We start from the raw sequence: 13037 nt of genomic DNA, 5'->3' as shown, positions 1-13037 counted from the left end.
AAGTATAAAGGATTATATATGCTATATACTTATGTAAGACCACTATCCAAGTTGTTTTTCTTTCACATTAAAGAAAGTGCAATATATATTTACTACTATTTACCTTACAAATCAATGAAATTAGTAAATTCTCAGCAACATTATTTTACCTGCGGCAAACTTTCCATGTAGCACAGAGTCTAAGGTTATCTCGTCTTCTCCAAGGGCTTGGACAGTTACTTCTGGGAACTGCAGAAGGCCACTAGTCACTTGTGCTGTTAAGTCTCGCATACTTCCACTGTAAATTTTTTTAAAAATGTGATTAAGTCCCATATATTTCCACTACATATATTTTTATTTTTAAAAGGCATACTGATATAATTATACTGCAATACACTTAATTATCTATAGTCAGGAAAAAAAAAAGAAAAAACCCTCCCACAAAAGTAACAAAACTTAGAAAGAAAATCTGACTTAAAAATACATAACATATGCATCTGGATCCAAGATATTTTCTTCTAGGAAAATATTTCCCAGCCTACTTACCCTTGGAAAGTAAAGACTGATTAAGCCATATTTTCTAAGGATATACATTTCCAAGATTCTTTGAAAAATGGTTCAGTGCAATTCATCTTATTGCCCAACGTACTCTCAATCAACACATTAAAAAAGCGCGGGGGGGTGGGGAATGAAGTATTTATAAAAATCATCTCTTCAGTAAAAGGGAAGAAAGCTCAAGAAAAATGTACAAACCAACAGTAACCTCAGAAACTAAGTATGTCTTTCACTGGATAGGAAAAGATAAATCAAACTTGTCTTTCATTTCCAACATACAGTAGACTAGATTCCCTGAAAGGACCCTCCCACACTAAACAAAAATGTGCATTAAAATACGAGAGAATCCTTCCGAATGATTACTGAGTTGGCAAAGCCAAAAGTGAAGAGAAAGTAGGAATTTGGGGAGCCCTGTAAGCTTTGTTAGCGTAACCCTCAGGTAGTGAGCTTAGAGGTCCAAAGAGGCAGAAGGTAAAGCCTCAGGGTAATAGGAGCCTCTCCTCACCCCATTAAACTTAACAGGGCTATTATCAATGTAAAGCTGAGTAAGAGATAAACAGCCATTAGGCAGACAGGCTCTGAGTCTCTACCCTGAAAATTTCCTTTCACACAAGTTTGTGGCCAGAATTCAAGCTACGCCATCTTAAAAACCTCAGGTGAAGAATATAAAATACTTTCTGGTTGGTAATGCACCCAGCAATCCACAGAAACAACCAAATAGCCTGTGAAATCTCAAAGAATTCTCAAAGATAAAGTTCTAAAGAAAATGAGCTCACAGTAAAAATAAAACATACAAAGATACCATGATCAAGAGTCAATAGGGGGAAGCAGACTTGGCCCAGCGGTTAGGGCGTCTGTCTACCACATGGGAGGTCCATGGTTCAAACCCCGGGCCTCCTTGACCTGTGTGGAGCTGGCCCATGCGCAGTGCTGATGTGCGCAAGGAGTGCCGTGCCACGCAGGGGTGTCCCCCACGTAGGGGAGCCCCACGCGCAAGGAGTGCGCCCCGTAAGGAGAGCCACCCAGCGTGAAAAGAAAGCGCAGCCTGCCCAAGAATGGCACTGAGCATACGGAGATGACGCAACAAAAAGAAACACAGACTCCCGGTGCCGCCGATAAGGTTAGAAGTGGTCACAGAAGAACACACAGCGAATGGACAGAGAGAGCAGACAACTGGAAGCGGTGGGGGGCGGGGGAAGGAGAGAGAGAGAGAGAGAAAAAAAGAGCCAATAGGATCAGACTATGAAAGACTTCAGATAGTGAACTTGTAAGAGATTATTAAATGTTTACTATGTTTAAAGTCAAAGATTTAGTTTGATAATGAGGAAAAGCTTTTAAAATACTATAAAGAAAACTGTTCAAGTAGATCTAGAAAAGACCGAACTTCTAGAGAGGAAAAATTAAAATTTAAAACTCAATGGAGCAAGGTGAATGTATTACAACTACATGCAGTATCCAACAAAAACTGAAAGGATAGGTACAACACGTAGATGAGCAGGAGCTCCCAGCATTATTCAGAGTGCAGCACAGAGACACAGAAAGATGAGTATTAAAAGTTAAGGACAACAGGAAAAGACCTAACATATGTATAAACAGAATCCCAGCAAATATAACACTAATAGAGGCAATATTCTAAGAGATGTTCCCCAGATTTGTGGAGAAACACCATTTTCCTGAAATCACAAAGTCCAGTGAATCCTAGGCAGAATAAAGATAATGTTATGTTGTATATATGATAATAGAATTAAAACTTTTTTAAAAATTCATGGAACTGCACTACACAGTGAACCTTAAGTAAAACCACAGACTGGAGTTAATGGTAAAAAACAAAAAGAATCAATATGAAATATATACATTTTCAGACAGACAAAAACTGAGTTTGTTACCAATAGATTCCTCCTTAAAAGGAATTCTAAATAAATTAAACTAGAAAAAGTCTTCAAGTAGAAGTAATCAGATGGTTTGAGATGCAAAGAGTGGCGGGTAGAAGAAATGGTAAATATATGAAAAATTCTAAACAAACAGTGACTATATAGAATAAAAACAGTAATAATGGCTAGTGTGGGAGTTAAATAAAGAGGCATCGGTAGCCCTTATTGTCTGAGAATAGAGAAGCACTGATTTAAGATGTTGTTATATATCCATGTGAAAAATATATGAGACATACACAGACAGTATATGTAAGTACTATTCTTTTTATAAGAATTATTCCTAACAGCCAAATATTAAAAACAACCAAATGAGAGAATAAAGAGGAACTTGCTTTAACAGGTAGTAAAAACATACTATAAAATCGTAATTACTAAACAATGTGATATAAGCTAGAAATAGACAAACAGCTCAAGGAAACGGGTAAATTAATCCAGATACAGAACCAAAAAATTCAGCAGACAAAAAAAGAATATTTGGGCATTCCAAAGCAGCATGGAGGTGCTGTACTGTTCAACGAAGGGCACTGGTACGATTTGCTTCTCGTTCTGCACGAAGTTATACATAATACACACATATACATATAATATACATCACTCCCCTAATATCTAGCAAATGAATAAAACTATAAACATAGCAGAAGTAGTACAGAAGAAGGTAAATTCATAAAATCCAGAGACTTCTCTATAACACCTTTCAGTTTAGATAGAAGTAAACAGAAAAGGTAAACAGATAACCCTAGGAAAACTCCAGGAAAATTCCATGCCTAGAAGCCTCATCAGATACTATATCCTGGGACCTCAGCAGAGACAAGAATGGTCCCAGGGCACTGTGCTGCTTTATTTTGAGAAAGGCATTAAAGCCCACAGGAGCAGGCTACACTCTGACCAGAGAGCGGTCCAGGTACAAGCCATGCCCAGTAGCTCAGGCCCCACAGCAAGGACTAGATACAGCCCAGCCCATTCTCACAGAAGAAAGTCCATCAGTACTATCAAACTGAAACCCATATTAAAACATTAACTGTTAAAGACTTTAAATAGACTTTTCTTAAGTTTTTAATAAAAATGAGTCTCTATGAATTCTTCTGTCTACAGCTGCATACAGAGAAGTCTGAATATTCACAAAGCATTAGCTCTGTTTATTTCTGTGTGGTCCAAATTTGGTGAGCACTGTCCCTTTTTTCTATATATGTTTCAGGATAGCTTGGATTTTTCTAAACAGACATTTTTACAAAATCAATAAATTATATAAAAGAACTTTTAAAAAATCTAAAATAAAACTATGAAAATCAAGAAATAGTTACATAATCTTAGAGTGACACAAAACAACCTAATGTCACTAACAATCAAGAAAATGCTGAGTTAAATAATGAGATACCAATTTGCCAACCAGTGCTGAAGGTACATACAGGGAAACATACATGTGCACATACTCTAATGAGAGCATAAATTGCTATAGACTTTTTGTAGGATAATCTGCCAGATCCTAATTTTACATGGACAAATCTTTTGACCTGGCAATTGCAGAATTCTTATCGCTTAGGGATGATACTCCACTTTTTCAGGTTATCCTGAGAAATCCCTATCAGCCCATGGTTTCAAATACCACATGATGGCAATACCACAAAGCCCTCAAAGCGACAGTCCCCTAACCATTCTCTACCTGGATGCTCCGAAGATATCTCAAATTCAACATTTCCAAAATGAGGCAATCTTTTCCTCCTCCCCACAAATTTTATTTCTTTTTCTCTATTCCTCCCTCAGCTACCCAGAAATTTTTAGGACTTAGCTAAGACTCAAAAAGGTAACAAAACATCTGAATTTTAATTTTCTGTTCAGGCTATGAATGTGATTTTCTAGACAAGCATTCGATAAACTGTCTAAAAAAAAAACCTTTAAGAAACTTCCCTTAATCACTGTTCCTCCTCTCATTCCCCATGTCTTGGACTAAGCTGTAGTTCTCCTATCCGCCCCCAATGACCCTGTACTTTCCCTATCATGGCACTTATCACACTGCATACTCTCTTTTTCTGTATCCCCAACTATACTAAAAGTTTTGAGAGGGCAAATATGTCCCTTACTTACCAATTTAATTGGTACTTCACACATTGCAGAGGGACACAAAATATTGGTTGAATACATGAAAAAACGGTTTCCTTTGTCCTCTTTTCCTGCCATACAATATAAGTGGTCACCGAAAACTGCCATTCTACCAACAAAATATTTTTGCATTCTTTTTCAGCATTTCTATTCCACCTCTAACGTTTCATCTTTGGTAAGGGCCTGACCTCTAGCTACTCTAATGGTCTCTTAGTCTCTGGTTTATTCTTTCTTGTCATTCCTATTTTCTACCCAACTCTGTAACTGGCAAGTACTTATTCCCCAAAAAAATATTTATGTGAAAAAAATATGTATTTGAAAAGGTCACTCAAAAAGGTAACAAAGCATCTGGGTTTTAATTTCCTGCTCAGGCTATAAATGTTCTTTTCTGGACAAGCATCTAATAAACTGCCTAAAAAAAAAAAATCTTACATATGCCACCATTAACTCTCAAAATCTAAAAGGGTACAATGCTTCAGATTTCCTAGTCATTAAAACTGAAATTTTATTTCCGTTATTCGAAAAAAATCCAAAAGTATAACCTAATAATACAGGCTAACTGTTCCAATTATGACAATAATTGCTAAGACTTACATGAGGGTTCTACGCTCAAGCTCTAGCTGCTGAAAGCACTATACTTAGATGAACAGGTCATATTTGAAAGAATTTGGGTAGGAAAAGGCCAGAATCACAATGATCTGATGTTCTTTCTTTCTTTGAGGAGCTTCTATACTCTTGATAAAACCAGTTTAGCAGTCGACTGAAGTTAATACATTTCTTTTCTTTTAAACTTAAAATCTAAGTAAATTCTGAAGATCTACTAAAACCTTAAGAATTCCACATGGTAGCTTTTCCAAAGTATATTCAAGGGAGTGCTAACGAGTATTAAGGAAAAAAAAAAATTCCGTGATTACTGCAATCCAATTAAGGAAATAATTTCCAGTCACTGCAATCTACACAAGATCATCCCAATGGAATTTTTCAAAGACACTAACAAAATGAACCTAAAGTTCATCTGAAAAAATAATGCACAATAAGCGATTTTTAAAAATTAGGTATAACAAATATTTTCTCTCTTAAGCAAGGTAGGTTTTTTAAAATGCTTTTAGCAGAAAAAAGATTATGATATAGTAGTACTGGCTCAAACTGATACTAAAACATAGAAAAAAACCACAGTATTTAAAAGAGAATTTTAACTTCCACTCCAGATTTACCCTGCCACCTAAAAAGTAAGACAAAATATAAGAAACAAGGTTCAGATACTGAAGAAGAGACAGAGCAGCACACATCAGCAGGGCCCTGAGAAAAGGAAAACAAGGTAACTAACTGTCCTAGCTTCCGTAGAGTTTCCAGGAAACAGGGCAGGGAGGGAGAGCCACAACAGAGCCTAGAGGGGTCCCCGAATTGAGGAGACAGCTGAGAATTCCAAGAAGTGAAAGGAACTAGAATTCACAGGCAGAGCATCACAGAACAGAGAGCCCCAGCAACCTGCAGTGGGAACCCCAACCTCCATGCGACCGGCATGAGCATGTGAGGGAAGCTACCAGTGGCCAGAGAACCGCTGAAAAGGACCCTGAGAAACCACCCCAGAGCTTACACAAGGCCAAGACAGCTTCAGAGGGGAACACCTCCTAACTCGTGGGACAGAGAAGAGTACTCAGAAAGGTACTGACCTCCTCAGGGTTGGGGAGAAAAATTAGCCCTGTTCTAAAAGGCTGCTCTGGTCCTGTCTATAAAAGCTTAAACAGCAATCCTAAAAAAAATCAAACTGTTTTCAAGTAACTTGGCTTTGTCCTAAAACAAAGCTCAAAGAATGCAAAAATATCCAGAACTCTAATGGTAAAATTCACAATTCACAACATCTGGCGACCAATAAAAAACTGCCAGGCATGCAAAGCAGCAGGAAAATATGACCCATAATGAAGAGAAAAATCAACCAACAATACAGATTTTTACATTACAGAATATAAAATCACTAGATGAGGACATTAAATCAGCTATTCTAGCTATAATCTGTATGTTCAAGAAGGGAAATTAAGGCATATCCATGTTAAGAAGAGATATGGAAGGTATCAAATAAAATACAGGAAAAAAAATGGGAGGGGGTGGGGGAGAGGGAGAAAAGGGAACTAGGGAATAACCTAGTAAGTATAACTGGAGTCTCCAAAGGGGAAGAGGAATAGAAAACTTTTTTTTTAAATGGCCAAAATATTTCTAAATAATGAAAATTAGAAGCCCACAAATGCATAAAGCTCAGTGAACCCTAAGCACAATAAACATGGATGGCAATATATGTAGTTCCTACACCAGGTACATCATAATCACCTGATACAGGGAAAATCTTAAAAGTAGCCAGAGAAAAACGGCACACTGCATACAGAAACAAAGATAAGAAGCAGGAGACTTCTCAGTGGATACAAGGCAAGCCAGAAGGCTGGGATAACAAAGAAAGGAAAAAACAAAACAAAACTGTCTAATCTAAAATTCTATATCCAGTTGAAAATTATTAAAAAATGAAGCAAAATAAAGACATTTTCAGACATACAAAACCTGAATGAAAAAGACTTAATCACCAGGAGACCTGAGCCACAAGAAATGTTAAAGGGTGTCCTTTAGACAGAAGGCAAATGAAACCAAATGGAAATCTGGAGGTACACAAGTGAATAAAGAACATAAAAAATGATAAATATGTGAGTAAAAAGTCATTTTTCATATATCTCTTTAAAAGATAATCGTCAATTTGAAGCAAAAACATCAATATATTAAGGAGTTCACAGAATACATACAAGCAAAATGTATGAAAATAGAACAAAAGGCTAGAGAGGAAAATGTTGTATGGTTCTTAGACTATACATAAAATGATATACTATAAAGTTGAAGACAGACTGTGGTAACTTAAAGATGTATACTCTAAAACTTAAAACTACTACTAAAACAAATAAAACCAAAAAGATAATTAATAAGACATTGAAAGAGATAAAATAACATCATAAAGACAATCATCAATCCAAAGGATGGGAGAGAGGAAAATGGGAACAAAGGACAAAAAATAGCAGCTACATTAAGATCAGATAAAAAATTCAGTGCAAACAATATTACCAAGGATAAAGGAGGTCATTTAATAATGATAAAGGGATCATTTATGGAGAGAACATTAACAATTCTAAACATTTATATATCTCATAACAGAGTTTAAAAATACATGAAGTAAAAACTGATAGAAATGAAAGGAGAAGCATACAATCCACAGTTATAATTGGAGATTTCAACACCTCTCCAAGAATTGACAGAACCACCAAACAGGAAAGCAGCAAAGATAAAGACAACCTAAACCTAAATGACACGTATGGAACCTTCCACCCAACAACAAACTACATTCTTTTCAAGCACATACAGATGATTTACCAAAACAGACCACATTCTGAGCCATAAAAGTAGTTTCAATAAATTTAAAAGGATTCAAATCATACAAGTATGTTCTCTATCCACAACGGAATTAAATTAGAAATCAGTAACAGAGAAACAACCTGAAATTTTCCACATATTGGAAACTAAATAACACACTTATAAATGACCAATGGGTGAAAGAAGAAATTAGCAGGGAAATTAGAAAGCATGTGGAATTGAATAAAAATGAAAACATGACATCAAAATTTGTAAGACACAGTAAAAGCAATGTTTGGAGGGAAATACTTTGAGGAGATAAAAGTAATACTGTATTAACACAGAGAAATAAATCAATGAAAGCAAGAGACTAGAAACCTCATTATTTTACTGAAAACAAGGAAAACATTTAAATCATTTGAAAATTAAGAACTTTAACTGATAATCCTGAGACAATTTAGGTATTCATTCTAGGGGGAAAAAAGACATTCTTTCCTCAACAAGATACAGAAATATGAAATTACAAATGGATCCAAAGGTAGACCCAAAGGGGGAGAGGAATGAGAAACGGAAACCCAAATCTATGAAGCAATTTCTATGTACGAGGCATTAATGAGACTTAAAAATCTTCAGATAAAACTGACACCATACCCGTCCTGTAGTTTCAGGACCCTTATTACTATTCTGAGAAACAAAGCATACTATACTACTTTTTTGAAGGAAAAAACCTGCTTCAATGGCTACCACAAACAGATAATGATATTAGATGTTTGGGGGAAAAAACTTTTCTGGGGGCGGGGGGGTGGAATCAATGGTCCTGAAGGAAAAAAAAACAAGGGAGAAGACACAATTATCATCTTAAGAGGGTGAGATGAGACAAGAGATGTCCGTTTGACTTGTTCACCAAATCCCAAAATAGAGGGACTTCTGAATCTTAAGAGAGAAACAAAATGGGGAAGGGATCTTAAAAATAAAATTTACGTAACTATAAATTTATATCAAATGAATTTTACAAAGAAAATTTAATCTAAAATAAAAGTAAAATGTTTTGTAGAACATTTGTAATCTTGAGTTTGTATATTGTTATGCAGAAATAAACTGAATATTACATTAACCCATCAGAAGAACCCAGAGCTGTATAGTGCATGTGCTAGTCCAATTTTTATGTTTTCAAATATTAAAAGGTCCCAAGTATCTCTAGAGATCAGATTTAGCCTATGGCCCAACTATTTACCCAAAAGGTTAACACCGTAACAATGTTGTCAGTGCCATCGGTAGAAACTTAGAAATTAAATGTAAAGACTGTGTAACACTGAATACTTGAAGCTGCTCAATGGCTGTAGGGATCCTTCCCTTACCTCTGACATTGTGTATAACAAGTTTATCAATTCTTGAGTTTATTTCTGAATTCATTCAAGCCAGAGCTTACTACATGCTAAAATGCTGGATGCACACAAACGAAAGGCTGAATCCACAGCTTCTGCTCTTTCTTTAGTGTATTAGCTCCCATCCTAAGTATTTCCCTACCTTCATCTCACCCCTCTGTATTATAAATTACTTTCTAGGATTAGGATAATAATTATAATTCACTTCTGGGTCCTTCAAGTTCATTAGATTTGGCTTCCACATAGCCAAAGGAATTTATTATTTTTACTCGCTGATGATCATTGGAATCACAGTGTCTTCAAACTTCCATAATATACTGGTGCCTATTTTAAGAGGAAAAATAATTTTCGTAAAGCCGTTAGTGTCTGAGAAACACCAAGTTGTAAAACAATCACAGGTTCCATCCAGGATATTGGAAAATGCAGAAACTTTGAATCAGAAATTACTTTAAATCCAGGTTCCACCAGTAACCAGTATATGTAATTTTCTACTTCTGCACTGTCTTCCTTTCACATCCAAGCTTCTAGAAAAGGGGAGTGCTTATCTCTCTGACTTTAATCCTATTGTGGTGCCCAGCACAAAGGAGTTAAAAAAATATTAAGTAAATGAAAGAAACAGGCTTTCCAATTTAGAAGTCAGCCTATGAATCCACAGGGCAAAAACTGGTTTCAAGACCTTTCAAGTGTCTTATTTACAGTGTGACTTCTAACAGTTTAAGCACACTGAAGAGAACTTCTAAAAACCTCTAAAATTATATCTTATTGAAAGCCAAAGTCATGTATGTTCACAATATACATTGGACAGCTATGTTTAGCACTGAGTACAATTAAATAGACTCCTAGTCTTTATGACATGCCAGGATTAGCAACCTCTGAAAAGTGATTTACAAAATTTCAACTCCTTCCCAAAGTCTAGATAGGAAGAAGCAGGAACGTTCTGCTGGCAATGAAAAAATCGTCCATTTTCTTGATAAAAGCACAGATAAGATTACATCACTCCCTTCCTCAAAAGCCTTCAATAACTCCTCACCACATGTAAAAACTGACACCTCAGCCTAAAGGCAACCAGGGCCTCCACAGCTCGTAGTTCCAAACTATCTTTACAACCTTGACCCCCAAAATCAATGTTCCTTCACCAGCCAGGCCTTTCCTACAATATCATTCATTCACTAATGCTCACCCCTCCTCCACCTGCCCAAATCCCACCATCACTCAAGGACTAGATGCACAGCGCAGATCCTTCCTTTCCTATTGAATCTCATCTCTGAGCTCATTCCTTTCCACCTTCGTTACCAATTCTAAATATGATTTTTAAACCTCATTACTAGTGTTTGCCTCTGTCTTTCCCACTACATTATGAATTTCTAAAAGGCAAAAATCATCACGTATTCCTCAGCATTCCACAGGGTCACAATGACTTGCAACTAATAGATTCTCAGCATGTTGGTAACACTTAGCAGGGATATGGAATAGACATATTGAAACAGTAAAAGCAATTTTTTAAACACTCAGTATTGGTCCCAGCTTGTTTTTACATATACTGGTTCAGAATTAAAAAGCAAAAACAAAATGTATTTAATTACAACGTAATACTGTAAGTCATTTTCTTGTGCAAAATACAAGTCTCTGAAATAGTTGAATTCCACAGCAGAAAACACAACTCAAATCTAGAACTCTAATCTAGCTGTTAAATAATATCGTAATACATTCTGAGCAAACATTTATACAAAACATTTCACATGCAATTTTATTTTTTCTGTCTAATAAAGACTAATAATTATGATTTAAATGTAAGTTATGAGTGGACCCAGAAACTTCAATCTTTTAGCAGTTCTTTCAAATTTAATCGAACCATTTATTAATCACCTACTATTTTAAAACACAGGAGAATGCAAGGGCAGAAAGATGACCTACTTTCTGATCTCAAGGAGTTTACATTCTACAAAAGGTGCTATTATAGTAAATCATTAGAATATCAGACACAGAGAAATAAATGCTACCATAGAGGTACATATTTGAAACCCCAGGGAAGAAGCGGAATAAGGAAAGGAAAGAAAAGGTGAAAAGAGGTAGAAGGCAGGCTAAGAAAAACTGGAAATTTGAGAATTTGAAAAAGACAGGGATTGCACTCCAGGCGTAAAGAAACATCCAAGTGCATCTTAAGGAAAATGGGCCTAGGAATGGTGAATAAACTGGAATAGCTGACGCATAAAATTTGTGGATAGATAGAAGATACTTGCAGAGACCTTCAAGCTAGAGAAATGAGGCCTCATCATTCTTAAAAAAAAAAAAAAAGGTCCCTTAAAAACTTCACATTAAGGAGTGAAAGTGAATGTTTTCTTTCCTTTTAAATCAAGATATGCTCCTCCTATAATTGCTTTATGGCAATCTCTAAAAAAAAAAAAAATGGTCGTTTTGAGAAGTGGTGACACTTGATAGAATTATTGGAAAATTAGGATCAAAAATCACCGCACTGAAAGTAGATCTCCCACAGCGCTTGGCACACTTGGAGCATCCCTCAAATATCACCGACCTGGGCTCGTCATCCCCGGTAAAATCTTCCAAAATAAATCAATTTATTCTAATTTCGTCTCTAAGGAAGACGGTTCTTAAAGTCCACAGACGCTTTATGATAATGAGAATAAAACGAATTTAGAATTTACAAGAGACCTACCTATATTTTGTGCTCCCAAGCACAGAGGTTCTTCCAAAAAATTCTCAAACTATTTGAAGGGGGGGGAGACGTAGACACAGCTAGTAAGAGCCTCGTGGACTGCGCGAACCTCAGCCCGTCTCCCCCACCCGTAAGCAGCCGACCCCCCGTAAAGTCATCGTGCCCGGCCTTCCGGGTGGGGACCAGTGAGACGAGCGAACACGCACTCCCGACGCGTTTCTCCTTCCCTCTCCCTCTTCCGACCACGCGCGCCGCGAACCGCGAGTCCACCTAAAACTTCCTCCCCGCCCCGGACCCGCCCGAGCGGGGCCCCGCGCGGGGCGGGCTCGAGGCGCGGGCGGCTTCCAGGGCAGAGGCCCGCCCGGGCCCGCGGCGCGGGAGGCGGGCCCGGCGGGGCTCCCCGCCGCCATGTGCCGCCGCTCCGCCCGGGCCGAGCTGACGCAACCCGCCCGAGCCCCCGAGCGCGCCGCGGCCGCCGCCCGCAGTCGCCCCCTCGCGCCGGGCCCGCCGGCCGGGCCGCCGCCCGCAGTCGCCCCCTCGCGCCGGGCCCGCCGGCCGGGCCGCCGCCGCCGCCCGGAGGGGCCTGAGGCCGGCCGCGGCCCGCGCTCGGGCCGCCGCTCCCGCCCAGGCCCGGCCCGCCTGCCCTACCTGGGGGCGGGTGACCGAGCCGCCGCGGCCGCGAGTCCGCCGGGGCGAGGCGAGGCGCGCGTGCTCCCGGGCGGGCCCGTCACAGCATCTCCCGGGAGACCCGGGCGCCGCGGCCGAGCGCGCACACTTCCGCCCCGCCGGCGGCGGCCTCCCCCGCGGCGCTCCCGGCCCTCGGCGCCGCGCCCCGACAGCGCTCCCGCGGGCGGCGGGCGGGCGGCGGCTCAGCGGCGGAGACGCGGCCGCGGCCCAGGCCCCGGCGCCAGGCCCTCGCCCTCGCGACTCGGCCCCCTCGGCTGCGGCGGCGCCGGCCCCGCTCTGCGCATCACCCCGGGCGGGCGGAGCGCGGCGCGCACGCCCGGGAGGGGCGGGCAGGGGGCGGGCCGG

The 13037-nt window shown here is 39.4% G+C and overlaps 1 protein-coding gene across 1 annotated transcript in view; it reads right to left on the bottom strand.

Moving 5' to 3' along the window:
* Positions 1 to 12797, bottom strand: part of AHCTF1 (AT-hook containing transcription factor 1) — a 99091-nt gene extending 86294 nt beyond the window's left edge. The window contains 2 exon segments of the mRNA XM_058275358.1: positions 150 to 277; positions 12654 to 12797. Of these exon segments, the coding sequence (XP_058131341.1) occupies positions 150 to 270 (121 nt within the window). The 5' untranslated portion in view covers positions 271 to 277; positions 12654 to 12797.
* Positions 12798 to 13037: the final 240 nt, after the last annotated feature.

The sequence above is a fragment of the Dasypus novemcinctus genome, chromosome 13 (genome assembly GCF_030445035.2).
Source record: "Dasypus novemcinctus isolate mDasNov1 chromosome 13, mDasNov1.1.hap2, whole genome shotgun sequence".
NCBI classification, from domain to species: domain Eukaryota; kingdom Metazoa; phylum Chordata; class Mammalia; order Cingulata; family Dasypodidae; genus Dasypus; species Dasypus novemcinctus.
This window is presented reverse-complemented; position numbering and strand designations above follow the sequence as displayed.